Source organism: Salvelinus fontinalis, chromosome 31 (assembly GCF_029448725.1).
Source record: "Salvelinus fontinalis isolate EN_2023a chromosome 31, ASM2944872v1, whole genome shotgun sequence".
Lineage (NCBI taxonomy): Eukaryota > Metazoa > Chordata > Actinopteri > Salmoniformes > Salmonidae > Salvelinus > Salvelinus fontinalis.
The window spans coordinates 19,431,247-19,450,521 of NC_074695.1; the positions used below are offsets into that span (position 1 = coordinate 19,431,247).

A 19,275-nucleotide genomic window follows, 5' to 3' on the forward strand; every position below is an offset into this window, starting at 1 on the left:
GATCTCATAAGCCTGTGTTCTCATAGACCTTATTTTATGAGTTTATCTAAAAACCTTCCAAAAAATGTATTTTCCTATAGGCTTTGTACAACAAACCATGGCAGAGTTAGGGCCCACAAAAATACACCATTACTATTTCTCTCCATGTGTAGCTAGACACCATTTCCTGTCAATGGGTAAGCATCAATTGACTCACTGTCTGGTTACCATCAATATAAGAAACATAATTTATTGCATTTTCAACAAATTACAACGTGACAGATTACAGTTGGCAATTTAAAAATGTTATCCCAACATTGCCATTTGAATTTTAAACAATGTACATTAGTATTTATACAATAGCAAAAACATTGCCTGAAATTCTAAAATGTTCCACTGAATGCAGTGAAAAAGAATATACACAGGAATATCACAAATCCTAAAACTGCATAGGTTGAGGAGAAAGACCCAAAGAACCCAATGGAGACATGTCCTTGGTTTTTCACGATGATGGAACAATAGGGATTACATTAGGATTAAGACAACAGCCTAGTCAATCTGCTGCTCCATATGTTCACAGGACATGAAATAACAAGTCAGATTAATAATAGCAGTCTTATAGAAGATTAATAATTCATGTCTGAGGAAAAACAGTGTATGCATTTATAGTGGTTTAGGAAATCTTGGCATTCTCCAGGATTTGGTCTTACCTAAATAAAAAAGGTTGCATTTATAATGTAAGTCTTCTATCCAAAGTTAGATATACACTATGCTGTACCATAGTACATCAGATGTCTTCTATAAAAACACTGACATTCATTGTAACAATAACAGAGGAACAGTTCATAAACCAGCCTCCCCATCAATGTCCTTAGAAATAGGAGATGTCGACATGTAAATGTACAGTTGTGGCCAAATATATTGGCACCCTTGCACTTTCTTAAATAATTCCCAATTTATTCTAAATTTTTTAAAAATAAAACATTTAGTAACCACTAACTCAACATTGTAGAACCAATCATATTTTTGTAAACTTAAGTTTACAATTTTAATTGATAAAATAAAGACAAATCGCATCGACAAAATTGTCACCCATAGCTAGTACTTGGTTCCACAGCCTTTGGTCAAGATAACTGCAGACAAACACTTCTTGTAGCCACCACCTTTCTACTGGCAATTTGGCCCACTTTTCAGCAGCAAACTGCTCTAATTCTTCAATATTTGAGGGGTGCCCTCAACCAAATGCCCTCAACCCTCAACCAAATGCTGAGGGGTGCCCTGCATCAGATTTTGCCATAGGTATGTGATGTTTCAGATCTGGACTCTTCTTCGCTGGCCACTCCAGAACAGTTCAGCATCCCTTCTTAACCATTCCTGGATGCTTTTTGATGTGGGTGTTTGGGGTTGTTGTCCTGCTGGGAAGACCCAGAACCTTCAATGGAGACCCAGTTTTTGGACAATGGGTTGAACGTGGAACAAAAAAAACCCCACCTGATAATCTCTATTGCCAAAGAGCTCCGATTTTGTTTCATTGGTCCACAGAACATTTCCCCCAGGATTTATGCTTGTTTAGGTGGGTTTTTGTTCAATAGGGCTTTCTTTTGTCTCTTTCAGCAGTGGGGTCTTTCTATATTTACCAATGACAAAAATTAAGCATTCAAAGAAAAAAAAAACTCCCTAATATCAATTATATGGGAAGGTTTAATCATACTGTGGGGTTGCTTTGCGGTCTCTGGTACTGGGGGACTTAAGTGTGCAAGACATCATGAAATCAAGGTGTTTTGGAGTGCAATGTTTGAAAAACTGTCTCTCTGTTAAATGTTGTGGGTCATCCAGTATGACAACCACAACAAACACACATAAAAAGCACCAAGAAGAAACACTGGACTGCCCTGGAGTGGTCAGTCAAGAGTCCCAAGTCTGAATCGCATCCATAACCTACTGCGAAAGCTGAAATCATCAGTTGTTGGAGGGCACCCATCAAACATGAAAGAATTAGAGCAGTTTGTTGCTGAAGACTGGGCCAAATTGCCAGTAGATAGATGCAGCAAACTACAAGAAGCCTTTGTTGGCAATGGCTGTGCAACCAAGTACTAGCTATGGGTTACAATTTTGTCAATTTCATTTTTCTTTATTTTCTAAATTAAAATTGTAAACTTAAGTTTGCAAAAATGAAATGGGTTCTGCAATGTTGAAAATAACAAGTTTTGGAGACAAATCTCTTTTTCAATTTAAACTTATTTAGGAAGAAATAGGGAATAAATTAAGAAAAGTGCAAGGGTGCCAATATATTTGGTCCCAACTGTATGATTCAGTTTTGATAGCAGTTGAGCAATTGAGTTGACTACAGTTTTTGATAGCAAAAATATCATCAGACACACCTTTATAGGTTATATAAAAAGGTGTTCTCTTATTCTGACAAGATGAAGAGATTGTTTTCAATGAGTCATTATTTATTTTTTTGATTGCAGAGTACCACAGAGCTTAGTTTTACAGATAGATGGACACAATATGAACACAACGTATAAAGATAAAAGTGGAACAAATAAAGATGTAATTATATAAAGAAAATACACCACTTTCTTCAGCGAAAGATGTACCATAGACATGATGGCCAGTGGTAGAATGATGCTGAAAATAGACAAGACAAACCAAAAGTATCTTTAAAATTAATAAATTACCAACAGGATATATACAAAAATATTAGCAATGAGGATATTTATGTACAATTTCCCAATGACAGTGGATATTCAAAATGCCAATTCAGCTTCCCAAGCAACTGGAAAGCTCAGTCCACATATCTTCAGAATCATCTCTCCATCATTCAATGAAAACAAAACCACATTAATTACCTCCAAAATGACCAGCAGCTGCACTAATAACACTTTTCAAAGAATATATTGTGAAAGGTCTTATGGTTACTCCTTTACTGAAAATAACTGAAAACCATTGCAGAACATTGACTGGGTTTTAATCTGAATGTTTGAACAACCAAAAACGTAAAATGCATTCCTTAGATATTGGATGGAAAATGGAAGGTATTATTAGGTATGCAGTACACAAGTGTTTGAGCATGATTCACAAATAAGTCGATTATCATTGAAGTATATAACTACAGAAAAACGCTTATTGAACTTTGTAGATATAAAAGTTAATCAAGAGTAATAAAAATACACTTTAAACAGAAGAGAGTAAAAAATAGTTGTTTTGATCATTGGCACAAAAACATTGCAGCAGGATTCATGGTCCCAGTCCTGAGAGGAGACTGTTCATCAGTAGCCTTTTGTCTTCTTCTAGAAAAGTTGTAGAGAATGCAAATAAACAATCAAATCATTCCCATCTCCTCTTCTTTAGGAGTGCCTGAAGAGGTGTTCCATGTATAGAAAGTCTCTGCGAAGTCGAAGTCCCGCCCACCTTCTCAAACTGTCAGTAGTACCATAAATGCTTAGTCAAGAATGGCTACAATGTAGAGGAGAAATATTCACCTGAAATGCCTATGACCTGATAATAATGTCAAATATTCCAGTTAATTCAGGTTTGATAACTAAATTAATCAAAAACATAACATACAGTAAGTGATATCCTGAAAAAAGTACCCCTCAGAGTTACTTCTCAAGCAGTCTGTGGGTATAGATTGGAAGACAGCGTCCAGCATACCACAACAAGAAAACATCCTCAAACATCAACATTATAGAAAAGAACCAATTGGAATATGAGAAGTCAGTCGATTATTTAGCCCTCCAAAGGTGTAGCTATAAAGAGATGCATTGAAGTGGTGCATACAGTAGGTGGCTACTCATGTCAAATGTCTGATGATGCGTTTGGAGTTACCGCACAACGTCAATAGGAGCATACAGTAACTGACAGGCATGAACATAACTCAAAATAAACCAGTAGATTCCTACTGTTCTTTTCAAATCAGAAGGATATCAATAAGATAACTAAATCATGATATCATCACAATGAGTAATGCTAATGGTAGTCAGGAGTGTGTGTGTGGCAATTGGTAGTTCAGTTCCAGGTGCACAACAGCGGTCAGAGCTTCAGAGGTTAGTGTGGTTGTATCCAGAGCACTGTTCCTCTCTTCCACCCTGAGCCCTTCTACAGCACTACAGGTTCTCTCCAGGCTGGTACTGGGGCTCAGTGGAGGTGAAGTAGTCTTCCAGGAAGCCCTGCAGGTACTCAAAGGTGGGCCGCTCCTCAGCGTCCTTCCTCCAGCAGGTCAACATGAGGTCGTGGAGGGACTCAGGGCACTCAGCTGGACAGGGCATCCTGTAACCACGCTCCACCTGGTCCAACACCTCCCGATTCACCATGCCTGGGCGATGGAGTTGGAGACAGAGAGAGAGGGTGAAGGGAGAGAGGAGAACACAAACATCATTATACAGGGACACTCGCAGGCACAGAATGATGACCCCAAAGATACTCAGTCAACCTTCATGGTTTCAAAGGATAACAGTGTCATCACATAGGAAGTCTTGCTTGCCAGCACTGTGTGTCTTTGGCAAGTAGTCAAGGAACGTGCTCCGAGAGGGATAAGCAATTCGATCAAATATGGTATCTGTTAACTAAGTGACATTATAGAAGAGTCATGGTAGCTACCTGGATATGGCACTCTGCCTTTAGTGGCCAGCTCGGTCAGCAAGACCCCGAACGACCAGACGTCAGACTTGATAGTGAAGCGGCCATACAGAGCAGCTTCAGGGGCTGTCCACTTGATGGGGAACTTTGCTCCTGCAACAAGAGAGACATACATTAAACTAGAGACATCTCAGTAATATCTGAGGACAGCATTCCATAATATCTGAGGACAGAGACAATAGAAAGAGAGAGATGGTAATCAACGCCCTCTAGTGGCATTACCCTGCCTGGCGGTGTACTCGTTGTCTTCTATGAGGCGAGCCAGGCCGAAATCAGCCACTTTACACACCATGTTGTCTCCCACTAGGATGTTGGCAGCCCTGAGGTCTCTGTGGACGTAGTTCATCCTCTCTACGTACGCCATCCCTGAAGCAATCTGAAGAGGAGACACAGGTTTAGCTTTGGCTGACAGTGTGTGTGTGTGTGTGTGTGTGTGTGTGTGTGTGTGTGTGTGTGTGTGTGTGTGTGTGTGTGTGTGTGTGTGTGTGTGTGTGTGTGTGTGTGTGTGTGTGTGTGTGAGAGAGAGGGGTACATAATTTGACTAGACAGTATTTTCCATATCTAAACTCTTACCTGTGAGGCCATGTCTACCAGCTGAGGAAGGCGGAGCATCTTGCCCATGTCTCCCTTCAGGAAGTCCAATAAGCTCCCTTGTCCCATGTACTCAGTAACAATATAGATGGGTTCTTCAGACACCACAGCATAGAGCTGGACAAGCTTCTCATGTCTCAGCTTCTTCATGACCTGAGCCTCCTGGAGGAAGGCCTCGGGGGACATGGTACCTGTCTTCAAGGTCTTGATTGCTACCCGCGTCGTACCATTCCACGTGCCTTCACAGACGAAGGTTACACAGTTATGTCGTTGAAGTAACAATTGTCATCAGATCATGTTTTTAAAAATAATGCCAACTGCCAAGGAAAATGTTTTGATGCAATGATAAATGCACTCCATAGACATTTGAGGTCCTCTACATGGCAATACGCCCTGCTTTGTCAGATCGGTTTAGGGAGTCGGCTGAAGATCAGGAGAATCACACTGATTCCTACAGTAGCTGATTAAATCCCAAAGACAGTAGTGATAGTGGAGAGAGACTGTCTTACCCATCCAGACCTCTCCGAAGCATCCCTGTCCCAGTTTGAGGTCGAGGCGGAGGGAGTCCCTGGGGATCTCCCAGGCATCGCGCGCTAGGCCCTGGGTCTGAGGCTTCAGTACAGGACACACCTCTGTCAGACAGTGGCATAGTCCGTCTGCGTGCTCTGAGAGGAAGGGAAGGAAACATGTTGAGTTCCAATATCATCTTCTGGTAGTGTTACTGTTAGTTGTTCTTCACACTTGTACAGCAGTAAAGAGGCTCCATTTTCTATTTTTGTTAAGAAAGAATGACTCACTGTGGTAGTGTGCGACAAGCTGCTGTAGGTTGTTAAACTGAGTGCGTGAGGTGATGTAGAACCCTCCACTGTCCAGCTTCCTGATCTTGTAATGTTTCACGTTCAGCCCTTTAGTGTTGTCATAGTCCAAGACTGACAGACAGTAGGCACCTGGGGAGGGGAACATAAGAGAGGAAATCAGTAAAGAAAGCAAGATAACCTTGGAGTGGAAATATTGCTTCCTCCTTTATTCTTCATTCCATTAGCTGATGCCTTAGGCGACTTCTAGTCTCCCTGAGTTCCAAAGGAAGAGTAGTTTGAATGGGTCCTTTTGTGTTGACAAGTTCCTTTCCCTTGTGACAAATCCCACAAAAACTAAGCAGTAGCCAGTCTCTCACCAGAGGGCAGCACCAGCCCAGTGAGCCAGCTTGATGATTGAACTCAAAGCCTGGGAATTCTCCCCTCCTTCCCTCTCTGTTTGAACTAGGCGGAAGGGCTTGTGGTTGTCGAACAGAGCCAACATGATTCCTTATTCTACATGTTATCGCGAAGCATGTTTGTTCTACATAACATATTTCTATCTGAACGCTTGTTCCCCTCCATTTTCCCTGCTGAACACGCCCCTGGGTCTACAATGACCTACTTCTGTCCCACTAAGTCACCGAGGCCTCCCCACTGCTCCCACTCAGCTACCGGCAGGGTATCCCCCCCGTTCCCCTTTTTACCCTCCCTCTCTCCGTTGAGCTTGGCCACGCACGCACACAGCCCATGGAGAGTGTGTAATATTACCATGGTAGTGCAGTATCAGAGGCATCACATCTAACCTTTCCCCAGTTGCCCTAATGCTTCACTTTAGTCTACAACAGCATTCATCTAGTAAACAGCACAGCAAGGCACAAGAACTAGAACAGTGATGAACAATGTCTTATCAGACATTGTTTTTTTTCATTTTTGTCAATTTTAAATTAATTTAAAAAATTTAAATGCTTCCCCAATCTCTATTCTTATCTTACAAATCTGAGTTTTTTTATTGATAAAAAAAGCTGCAAACAGCACCTTTAAAAGAACATGTTTACACAGCTACACTGCTTCATCCCAAGAAAAATGACAATGCCAATGGGCCGGCATTTCAATGTGGTCTTAATTGTCAGTAGAGACGCTTTGTGATGTGTTTCCACTGGAGATGCTAGCCTTAGACATTCACCTTTGGTGGTCTCGCTCTCTCTCACCAAGAACGTTCCTTTCCTGTTCTCCAGACCCAACAGGAGCCGCTCCGAATCGCGGCGTGTGATCTTCCCAAAATACCACCTAGGGAAGAGAGGGGAGAGAGCACGAGACACGGGGACCAGGTTGAGAGGAGAAAAGGTGTGTCTTTCTGAGAGAGAGAGAGAGAGAGAGAGAGAACCGCCCGTGCTGGTTTCTGAAAATAAGTGACTTGTAAACTCCTTCTGTGCATGCCCCAATCAAATAAGTATTGCATTCTGATTACTGCCCCTTACCTGGAAGCCATAGGCAATCTGAGATGACTGGTAGGATAAAGGTGAGAAATGGAATCATTACACAGGTTAGTTTGTTTGTGTTATTGGAATGTGTGTCTATGCATGTCAGATTGTACAGTATGTACGCCTTCAAGGTGCATTCCATTTTCAATTAAATACATAGAGAGAGAAGAAAAGGCGGGAAGGATAAATAGATAAGAGAGAGAGGGAGAGATTTACTCTTCTGCCTGGATGGAGTCAGAGGGAGCCACATAATTGCTGGGGATGTAACCGCTTTCTCCCGTAGTCAGAGATCGAGCCAGCCACCAGTCCCCTTCTCTGTGGAGACAAGGATAACAGAATATCACTGACGTTCTACTTTCCACAGAGGGATTCTATTTCACTTGGAGTGATTCTAAAGACAGGACTCAGTGAAAAACGAACACACATTCCTCATGAGTAAACTCAACAACAGGAGGAGATTATTTACAATATCCATAGATTACAGGGAGGTTTCCAGGACTGGTCCTAGGAAATCAGCCCTACAACTACTAGGAATACTAATGGAATGGATTCACAAGGGATTCAGACACCAAAGTGCACTGTGACACAATTAACCAAATGCAGGGAAGTTATCATCATGTGAACCAGCTACTATGATGCGTTAGTGACATGAACACACTGAGACACAAACACACAGTACATTCACAATGGGACACACAAAGACAACAGAAGCATCACTAACCTGCTGTTCAACTTTCTCCTAAATACAATTATGAAGGTATGCGATGGAGAAATAGTTTGGGGAGATAGAGAGGAGATGCGAAGGAGGTGGGTTGGGTTAAAAAAAGAGACAGAAAGTGTGTTAGCAAAGTCGATTTGTAGAGATACAGTGAACAGAACAGAAGAATCATTACAACAGTAGTTATCCACCACACCCTCATCCCAACACTACAGCGGAAGCTATAGGCCTAGCTCACCATTAAACCAGAAGTTGGTCTAAAGCTTTCACATCAAAGCAGGGTTTTCATTGATTTTATAGACAGAAGAGATTAAAAGCAGCGATATTTAAAACAGAGAACAGAAGAGGTGATTCGAAGCACAAAAATGTGGTGTAGACCTAATATCAATTTCAAGAAAGCCTAATGATACATATCAAGTGCAGAAATCATAACATTTTACATTGACATATTAGTCATTTAGCAGACGCTCTTATCCAGAGCGACTTTAAGGAGCAATTAGCGTTAAGTGCCTTGCTCAAGGGCACATCAACCAATTTTGATCCAGCGACCTTTCAGTTACTGGCTCTTAACCGCTAGGCTACCTGCCGCCCCTAAGCTACCTAAAGCTAAGACAATGGGTTTGGGTCATAAATAAGAAATAATAATGAAACATTATCTATGTTTTTATAATCTCGGGGGGGTTCAATAGTTTTATGTGTTTGACCTGGGAACACTGTAGGTCCCGTGTGGCTCAGTTGGTAGAGCATGGTGCTTGCAACGCCAATGTTGTTCGATTCCCACAGGGGACCAGTACGAAAAATAATGAAAATGCATGCGCTCACTACTTACTGTAAGTCGCTCTAGATAAGAGCGTCTGCTAAATGACAAAAATATAAAAATGTAAACACTAAGAGTAAAGCTGCATCAGCTTCAGTGGTAAATATTATTATTATTATAATAACAACAACAAACTATCATTATATTGTCCTCAGCTCAGGCCTTCTAGGTCAACACTTGTTATAGCTGCAGTATTGGGGGCTCACTAGAATAATATGGTCCACTGCATTTCTATTGATCAGAGACGTATCACAGACTGACTCCCTATGATTGGTTACATTATCAGAATGAATGAACAGTAATTTTTATCATTTGAACAAGTACATTTTAGTTATTTAGCAGAAACTCTTATCAAGCAATCAGTGCATTCAACTAAGGTAAAAAAATAAGGGGCTAGTTGCAACAAAATAAATATCAGCCTCCAAGTAGAAGCACCAGTGAGACATACAGCTGTGCTTTTGTGAATGAGAAAAAAGTAAATCTACAACAAAACCCTGTCAGCTCACACAAAACAGATCCTTATGAAGGGAGTCTGTTCCTATGGTTACGGGCTGTACAGAGGGGGGACTGACACGCGGTTTGGGGGCAGAACAGCCAGCCAGCGCAGTGAGAGATCAGTCATGCAGAGTACAGTGTGTGTGTACAATGGGTGGATCTAATCCTGAATGTTGATTGGTTAAAAGGGCATTCCAGCCGGTGTCTATTCCACAAGTTACCACTGGCTAAATATAGGACGTTAAAAATTTACTCGGTTCCATCTGACTGCGCAATCCACTGTCTCATCAGCCCAGCCAGGCAACTTATAAACTTGATCTCCACTATAAAAAGCATCTAGACATTATCTCACATTTCTTTTAGACTAAATCAAATCAAAGTTTATTTGTCACGTGCGCCGAATTCAACAGGTGTAGGTAGACCTTACGGTGAAATGCTTACTTACAGGCTCTAACCAATAGTGCAAAAAAGGTATTAGGTGAACAATAGGTAAGTAAAGAAATAAAACAACAGTAAAAAGACAGGCTACATACAGCAGCGAGGCTATAAAAGTAGCGAGGCTACGTACAGACACCGGTTAGTCAGGCTGATTGAGGTAGTATGTACATGTCGATATGGTTAAAGTGACTATGCATATATGATGAACAGAGAGTAGCAGTAGCGTAAAAGAGGGGTTGGCGGGTGGTGAGTGGCGGGACACAATGCAGATAGCCCGGTTAGCCAATGTGCGGGAGCACTGGTTGGTCGGCCCAATTGAGGTAGTATGTACATGAATGTATAGTTAAAGTGACTATGCATATATGATAAACAGAGCGTAGCAGCAGCGTAAAAAGAGGGGGCACACAATGCAAATAGTCCGGGGAGCCATTTGGTTACCTGTTTAGGAGTCTTATGGCTTGGGGGTAAAAACTGTTGAGAAGCCTTTTTGTCCTAGACTTGGCACTCCGGTAACATTTAGTTTTCAACAGAGGAGATGTCTATAAACCTTGCTGTCTGTCTCTACAACATTTGCAACATTGTTTCAATATTCAAATTTGATCTCCAACTGTCCCATAGTAATGAACGTGATGAGACAGACAGGCAGGCAGCTTTTTGAAGTGCAGTTAGTTTGCAGTCTTTCCAGCTTCAGTTGGAAGTGATTGTGTTAGCTGTGTTGTTGGCTAGCTCCTCTAAACAACAGTGTCCTGACACGAGAGCACATTTTCTATGCCAGGTGAAATCACGCCTCATTAGCTCATTGTTATGGATGTCTCCAAATAAATGTCACTAGAAAACAGCCTATGCAAATGCAGCTACTGTTATTCTGACTGCACTGTTTGACGGGACTGTAAGTTAGCCGTAGTTGGCTAGCTAGCAAGCAAGGGATAAGAACGTTGCAAGCCAGTATGGCAATAGAACATTTAGAACGAACAACTGGGTCGCGTCCAGATACAGAACACTTAACGACTGGGTCGCATATCTGGCAACCGAACGGATAGAAGGAAGAACAACCAGCCGGCTTGGGTAGCAACCCTAGATGTGTCGGGACTATATCTTGTGGAAGGATGAAATTGTATGAATAAATTATCACTTTTAATGAAAATATGTCAATCATTTTTTGAATATGTTGGTAACCTGTTGTATAAGTGATAATGCCCTTGAAGCCAGTGTTTGGAGGATATATCGGCACGGTTCCAATATATCCTCCAAACACCAGCTTAAGTCTATTTCTTAAACTGCATTGTTGGTTAAGGGCTTGTATGTAAGCATCTTACGGTAAGGTCTACTACACCTGTTGTATTCAGCGCATGTAAAAAATACAATTTCTTATGCGTCTATCCATGTAGGTGTGACATTATCCTCATCCCAGTGTGTGTGTGGTGTTGCCTCACGTGTTGTTTACTATCTGTAGCCGCTCGCCCTTCCTGAAAGACAGATCAGAGGCAGTGCGAGACTCGTAGTCATACAGCGCCACGAACGTCGTCACTCCTCCTGTGGGGGAGAGAGCAGACAGACACTTATCTCAAGGGAGAGGGTCATGAAATATTAAGTGATATAGCAATACCATGTTTAAAAATACACCATATGTACAATTCAGATATCCCCGAAAACTGTGTTTCAAATTGTACTAAATAAGATTTGCATATACTAGTCAGTAGCATCAAATATATGGCATCCAATGGAGCTTGAGCCGTTTTATATAACAATCATTCCTTTAGTGAAATTAAATGATTTAATAATGTATTTCTATGCCATACTAGGTTATTAGTGGGGTATCTGGGCCCTAGGGTCTTACCTGCGAGTGTCCCTCTGTTAGGAGACGTGACGCTACTGGTGGACTCTGCACCCCCAAACAGGGCCAGCTCCGGGGTATTGGTCAGGGGCTGAGTGGGCTGGCGTGTCCCGTCCACTGCAGGGTTCCGATTGGATGTGAGGGTGTGCTGGGCAGGGCTGAAGTTGAGGCTGCTAGCCCCTCCTCCCGAGCTGATGTCTTTGGGCTTGCTTTTGGTTCCCCCCATGGCCTAGACCTATAAGACAAACAGACAGACGAATGAGCTTCTGCAATTCAATAAAAAAATATATAAAGTGTCTATTGAAATAGAACACAGTTCACTAGTTAAACCTAGTTTTTTTCCTTTCTACATGGATGGTAAAGGCTTAGAATAGCTACAGTATTTTTTGCCGTCTACCCTCTCACACTAGGCCTCCCCTCCTAGGCAGCTTAGCAGAGGGCAGGGCCAAGAGTGGAAACTGAAGTACATGTGAAGTCACACAGTTGCTATGTTCTAACTACAGCAATACAGTATCATGTGCAGTAATAATACATGCTAAACCTAAGCTTCCCTAAGGATGGGCTTGTAGCTGCCAGTCCTTAGCTACCACACAGGAATCCATTGCTATGAGACCCTGCCCCACTCCCATCCTCCATATACCTGTCCCACCCCATACACCTGCCCCACCCCCATCCTCCACCCCCTGCCACCACACCCACAACCCAGCATAGCAAACAGAGAGGTTTCTTCCCCCCCAAGAGAGATGATTGAAAATGAAATGCATGACATGTGTTACAGAAATGACAGAATGGTCAAGAGCATGCTAAGAGAGCAAAAACTCAGCTACTAAAGTACAGTGCCTTCGGGAAGTATTCAAGTATTCCTCAGTAAAAGGCACATGACATCCCGCTTGGAGTTTGCCAAAAGGCACCTAAAGACTCTGACCGTTCTCTGGTCTGATGAAACCAAGTCTCAACTCTGGCCTGAATGCCAAGCGTCACGTCTGGAGGAAACCTGGCACCATTCCTACGGTGAACCATGGTGGTAGCAGCATCATGCTGTGTGGGCGGGAACGATTTTATCAATTTTAGAATAATGCTGTAACCTAACAAAATGTGGATAAAGTCAAGGGGTCTGAATACTTTCCCAAGGCACTGTATATATGGACATGGCTGTGTAGGCCATCATGGCTGTCATCATAGCTTTGTGCCACTGTGTGGCCTCCAGTATTCAGTGGCAGAGCACATATTGTTCTCCGCCATCATGGTTTTGCAGTGGCACTACAACACTAGTCGATGGTACAGGGTGCCGTCCTCGATAGCCTATTAATGAGTCAGGATCAATAGACTCCCTCCTAGTCAGATCAAAGGGCTGGTTGTACAGTACGGTACCCAACCTAACCCCTTATTCACACCCTCCTACCACCCAGTGAATAGTGTGACCTGGTGCTGTGTCATCGCTCGAGGTCATTTGCTCCAGATGAATGCTGTGATCATGTTGCCCAAGGTGACTAAGTCCATCTGGCCATGCGGCTACATATGGGCTCATAAACATAAAGGGCTAGAGTTCAATTGAGCATAAATATTTACACGTTGCTGAATCAGTGCGTATAAGTACTGTAGCAGCTGTACACAAAACAGTTATCTATTGAGATAGATGTTCTCAATGAGAATAACCTGGATTAAAAAAGTAGATGTTCTCAATGACAAGAGTATACCAATGACAACTGAGGAGTGTTTACACTATTTAACACACAATTAAAGGGATACATCAGGATTTCAGAAAAATCCCCAGTCAGATAAACTCGTAGATACCATTTTTATGTCTCTGTGTCCAGTATGAAGGAAGTTAGAGGCAGCTTCTCAAGCTAATGCTAACTAACGTTAGCGCAATGACTGGAAGTCCCTGGGTATCTGCTAGCATGCTAGACTTCCAGTCATTGCGCTAACGTTAGTTAGCAACTTCCTTCAAACTCCACGCAGAGACATAAAAATGTTATCCACGAATTCATCTGACTCTGAGGAAGTAGATAGTCATTGCCAAAATACAGAAGTTTCCCAAAGTAAGGTGCTAAGATCACTTGAAGACTCTTGCTCTCTACTCCTCCTCAGGGTCCTGCCTGTATTCTTAGAAACTCCAGTTATAAACACATGAAGCATTTCAGTCTTCTCTAATCACAGTTTAGTGCACAAAATCATTACACCAGGATAATTTAGGGACCCAACCCTCCACTACTGTCATGGATGGATATAGGCCTAGCAGTGGGGATTTGCTACAGATAGATACTAATTTGGAGAGAAGAGGCAGGGCCAGGGATTGGGATGTTTTTTTCAAAGTCCTAGCAGTAGTCACCTAAAATAGAAAGTGTCATGTTGACTAGAAATAAGGTAATTACTGGTAGCGTCTTGTTTTGCTTTTGCTTGTCTGGGGATCAGCTATTTCTATGACCTAGAACAGACATCTCTATGGTTATGGTAGCAGTAGGTGGGCTAATGAGCCCTGTTACCAGGGCCTTTATTTAACTAGGCAAGTCAGTTAAGAACAAATTCATTTACAATGACGGCCTAGGAACGGTGGGTTAACTGCCTTGTTCAGGGGCCGAACAACAGATTTTTACCTTGTCAGCTCGGGGATTCGATCTTGCAACCTGGCCCAATGCTCTAACCACTAGGCTACCCTGCCACTCCTAGTGCTATTCATTACTAGTGCTATTCATACTAATGAGAGGGCTGTGACAGTCATGGAATTTTAAATGGCGGTTATTGGTCAGCCAAATGACCGCGGGGGTCACCGTAATAACCTTTTGAATAGCATTTTATTTATTTTTTTACAGCAGAAATGGACTTAACCGCACGAATGCCCGGCCGCCCCGTTTTCAGTCAGCTGTTCGTGCCACACAGTTTTTATTTTAATTTTATGACAGCCATCATCTGGAACCGCCGGTTACACGGTTATTGTGCCAGCCCTACTACAGCTACTTTCAGTTTTGTGGATCTAACTATGGAGTCAGTCAGTGTGTGGTAGTGGTCTCATTCAACAGACGGACATATGTCTTACTGGAAGCCTGCTAAGCTAAAGCAGGAAAGCAAGGCTGAGACAGAGGCAGCAAGGCTGAGACAGAGGCAGCAAGGCTGAGACAGAGGCAGCAAGGCTGAGACAGAGGCAGCAAGGCTGAGACAGAGGCAGCAAGGCTGAGACAGAGGCAGCAAGGCTGAGACAGAGGCAGCAAGGCTGAGACAGAGGCAGCAAGGCTGAGACAGAGGCAGCAAGGCTGAGACAGAGGCAGCAAGGCTGAGACAGAGGCAGCAAGGCTGAGACAGCATCAATGTGCAAAATAGTACGCAGCATCATCTGGATATGTACGCAACAAAAGTTACACATTCACCTTCTGCTACCATTTCTGTCAAGCAGTCTACACATACAGTTTGACGCATACGTTCGATAAATCCAACGTATGCGCCATACAGAACGCACTGCATCTGCAATGCAATGCTGCAAGGAAAACGCAGCATTCCGTTGGAAATTAATGTAATTCTGGTGTACCAAAATGCAATGACGCTGTTGGTGTGTTCGAAGCGTAAGACAGCAAGGCTGAGACTCCAACTCTCTGGGAAGCTATGTACTGAAGACACATGCTGGAAAAATGTATGGCACACAAAGAATAACACCCATCTCTCAATTTGTGAGACCCATCCATGCTTCACGTCTGTCGGAGAACACACACACCTGGCAGGCAGCCAGGAGATTGGAGACGGAGGCCCCCAGCCTCTTGCTGCTAATCAAACAGCTGAGGAGATTCATATGGATCAGAATTACACTACAGCAGCAGCCCATCTAGCTTGTCATCCGCCATCTTTCTCACAAACACCCACACAGACACTTTTCATGAGGTAGAAAAGCTGAACCAGCGGGGATCATTACATTTCTAGCCCAGCCGGCGTCAGGGTGTGGGAGGGGACTAGTTGTTGAGAGGGAATGGGGGCTGGTGGGTAGAGAGAGGGGGTCAATGAGGATAGAGAGGCGGTCGATATGTCCCCCAAGGGTATGTCTGTACAACGGGATAGTTCTACTGTAAAGTAGCTAACAGTCTGGTCAGGTTAGAGAGCACACTCAGGCAGACACAAAGAGGACGGGTGGCACAGCAAGCTGGTCTTTGTGTGTCTCATCCAATAGAATGGTTGCACGGTTAATAACACATTTCCTCTCCCATTTCACCATATCAAATAAACCCTCCATATTTCACACAACTGCCACTTTTATGATGGAGTTGTTATTTGAACGATATGTCGCAGGTATTTATTCAGCATTATAAACTGGGTGGTTCGAGTCCTGAATGCTGATTGTCTGACAGCTGTGGTATATCAGACCATATACCACAGGTATAACAAAACATACATTTTTTCTGTTCTAATTACGTTGGTAACCAGTTTATAATAGCGTTTAGACACCTCAGAGGTTTGTGGTATATGATCAATATTCCACAGCTAAGGTCTGTATCCAGGCACTCGCGTTGCGTTGTGCATAAGAACACTTAGCCATGGTATATTGGCCATTACCACGCCTCCTCGTGCCTTATTGGTTAAATATACATTATAGCTTGTGAATATTCTGAAGCCATGTTATTTCTCAATACTAATTCAGCTTTAGACTATACCAACATGAATAGCTGCTTAAAATACCATGTGATTACATTTCTTTCTCCCCATTTTCCGTCAAATAAAACAGAATTTCATCCCATTAATATCTAGCCAGTGGTGTTCTATCACAATACTCATAAACAAAACTCCAACAAAGCTTGTTTGTCAGATCTGACCAAATCTACCCATGTCTCAGACAGCTGAGTAAAGTCTCTAAGTCTTGGCTCTAAGTCTTGGCTCTGACACTACTGGTCAAACAAACAAGTCTATTGTCAGCTCACACTCACAGCAAACCCTGCAATCAAACACAATATGCCTGATTCACATCATATACATCCTACCCGAACCACACTGTGCTGGCTCGGCCCTACCGTATGGTTTGAGTCAGGCTGCACTGTGCTGGCTCGGCCCTACCGTATGGTTTGAGTCAGGCTGCACTGTGCTGGCTCGGCCCTACCGTATGGTTTGAGTCAGGCTGCACTGTGCTGGCTCGGCCCTACCGTATGGTTTGAGTCAGGCTGCACTGTGCTGGCTCGGCCCTACCGTATGGTTTGAGTCAGGCTGCACTGTGCTGGCTCGGCCCTACCGTATGGTTTGAGTCAGGCTGCACTGTGCTGGCTCGGCCCTACCGTATGGTTTGAGTCAGGCTGCACTGTGCTGGCTCGGCCCTACCGTATGGTTTGAGTCAGGCTGCACTGTGCTGGCTCGGCCCTACCGTATGGTTTGAGTCAGGCTGCACTGTGCTGGCTCGGCCCTACCGTATGGTTTGAGTCAGGCTGCACTGTGCTGGCTCGGCCCTACCGTATGGTTTGAGTCAGGCTGCACTGTGCTGGCTCGGCCCTACCGTATGGTTTGAGTCAGGCTGCACTGTGCTGGCTCGGCCCTACCGTATGGTTTGAGTCAGGCTGCACTGTGCTGGCTCGGCCCTACCGTATGGTTTGAGTCAGGCTGCACTGTGCTGGCTCGGCCCTACCGTATGGTTTGAGTCAGGCTGCACTGTGCTGGCTCGGCCCTACCGTATGGTTTGAGTCAGGCTGCACTGTGCTGGCTCGGCCCTACCGTATGGTTTGAGTCAGGCTGCACTGTGCTGGCGCGGCCCTACCGTATGGTTTGAGTCAGGCTGCACTGTGCTGGCTCGGCCCTACCGTATGGTTTGAGTCAGGCTGCACTGTGCTGGCTCGGCCCTACCGTATGGTTTGAGTCAGGCTGCACTGTGCTGGCTCGGCCCTACCGTATGGTTTGAGTCAGGCTGCACTGTGCTGGCTCGGCCCTACCGTATGGTTTGAGTCAGGCTGCACTGTGCTGGCTCGGCCCTACCGTATGGTTTGAGTCAGGCTGCACTGTGCTGGCTCGGCCCTACCGTATGGTTTGAGTCAGGCTGCACTGTGCTGGCTCGGCCCTACCGTATGGTTTGAGTCAGGCTGCACTGTGCTGGCTCGGCCCTACCGTATGGTTTGAGTCAGGCTGCACTGTGCTGGCTCGGCCCTACCGTATGGTTTGAGTCAGGCTGCACTGTGCTGGCTCGGCCCTACCGTATGGTTTGAGTCAGGCTGCACTGTGCTGGCTCGGCCCTACCGTATGGTTTGAGTCAGGCTGCACTGTGCTGGCTCGGCCCTACCGTATGGTTTGAGTCAGGCTGCACTGTGCTGGCTCGGCCCTACCGTATGGTTTGAGTCAGGCTGCACTGTGCTGGCTCGGCCCTACCGTATGGTTTGAGTCAGGCTGCACTGTGCTGGCTCGGCCCTACCGTATGGTTTGAGTCAGGCTGCACTGTGCTGGCTCGGCCCTACCGTATGGTTTGAGTCAGGCTGCACTGTGCTGGCTCGGCCCTACCGTATGGTTTGAGTCAGGCTGCACTGTGCTGGCTCGGCCCTACCGTATGGTTTGAGTCAGGCTGCACTGTGCTGGCTCGGCCCTACCGTATGGTTTGAGTCAGGCTGCACTGTGCTGGCTCGGCCCTACCGTATGGTTTGAATCAGGCTGCACTGTGCTGGCTCGGCCCTACCGTATGGTTTGAATCAGGCTGCACTGTGCTGGCTCGGCCCTACCGTATGGTTTGAATCAGGCTGCACTGTGCTGGCTCGGCCCTACCGTATGGTTTGAATCAGGCTGCACTGTGCTGGCTCGGCCCTACCGTATGGTTTGAATCAGGCTGCACTGTGCTGGCTCGGCCCTACCGTATGGTTTGAATCAGGCTGCACTGTGCTGGCTCGGCCCTACCGTATGGTTTGAATCAGGCTGCACTGTGCTGGCTCGGCCCTACCGTATGGTTTGAATCAGGCTGCACTGTGCTGGCTCGGCCCTTCCGTATGGTTTGAATCAGGCTGCACTGTGCTGGCTCGGCCCTTCCGTATGGTTTGAATCAGGCTGCACTGTGCTGGCTCGGCCCTTCCGTATGGTTTGAATCAGGCTGCACTGTGCTGGCTCGGCCCTACCGTATGGTTTGAATCAGGCTGCACTGTGCTGGCTCGGCCCTACCGTATGGTTTGAATCAGGCTGCACTGTGCTGGCTCGGCCCTTCCGTATGGTTTGAATCAGGCTGCACTGTGCTGGCTCGGCCCTTCCGTATGGTTTGAATCAGGCTGCACTGTGCTGGCTCGGCCCTACCGTATGGTTTGAATCAGGCTGCACTGTGCTGGCTCGGCCCTACCGTATGGTTTGAATCAGGCTGCACTGTGCTGGCTCGGCCCTACCGTATGGTTTGAATCAGGCTGCACTGTGCTGGCTCGGCCCTTCCGTATGGTTTGAATCAGGCTGCACTGTGCTGGCTCGGCCCTACCGTATGGTTTGAATCAGGCTGCACTGTGCTGGCTCGGCCCTACCGTATGGTTTGAATCAGGCTGCACTGTGCTGGCTCGGCCTTACCG

General features: G+C 44.9%; 1 protein-coding gene across 3 annotated transcripts in view; it reads right to left on the bottom strand.

Annotated features, from left to right (window-relative positions):
• Positions 1 to 203: 203 nt before the first annotated feature.
• The window catches only part of LOC129829761 (proto-oncogene tyrosine-protein kinase Src), a 44,267-nt gene continuing 25,195 nt past the window's right edge, over positions 204 to 19,275 (bottom strand). Inside the window, exons 2-13 of one of the 3 annotated variants that reach the window (XM_055891658.1) lie at positions 11,795 to 12,026; positions 11,391 to 11,490; positions 8,211 to 8,228; positions 7,706 to 7,804; positions 7,487 to 7,513; positions 7,192 to 7,295; positions 6,009 to 6,158; positions 5,721 to 5,876; positions 5,194 to 5,450; positions 4,843 to 4,996; positions 4,582 to 4,713; positions 204 to 4,297 (exon numbers count right to left, since the gene is read on the bottom strand). In XM_055891658.1, coding sequence (XP_055747633.1) covers positions 4,089 to 4,297; positions 4,582 to 4,713; positions 4,843 to 4,996; positions 5,194 to 5,450; positions 5,721 to 5,876; positions 6,009 to 6,158; positions 7,192 to 7,295; positions 7,487 to 7,513; positions 7,706 to 7,804; positions 8,211 to 8,228; positions 11,391 to 11,490; positions 11,795 to 12,017 — 1,629 coding nt within the window. In that variant the 5' untranslated portion in view covers positions 12,018 to 12,026 and the 3' untranslated portion in view covers positions 204 to 4,088. The remainder of the gene's footprint in view (positions 4,298 to 4,581; positions 4,714 to 4,842; positions 4,997 to 5,193; positions 5,451 to 5,720; positions 5,877 to 6,008; positions 6,159 to 7,191; positions 7,296 to 7,486; positions 7,514 to 7,705; positions 7,805 to 8,210; positions 8,229 to 11,390; positions 11,491 to 11,794; positions 12,027 to 19,275) is intronic. The other 2 variants (XM_055891659.1, XM_055891660.1) reach the window with 2 other exon arrangements.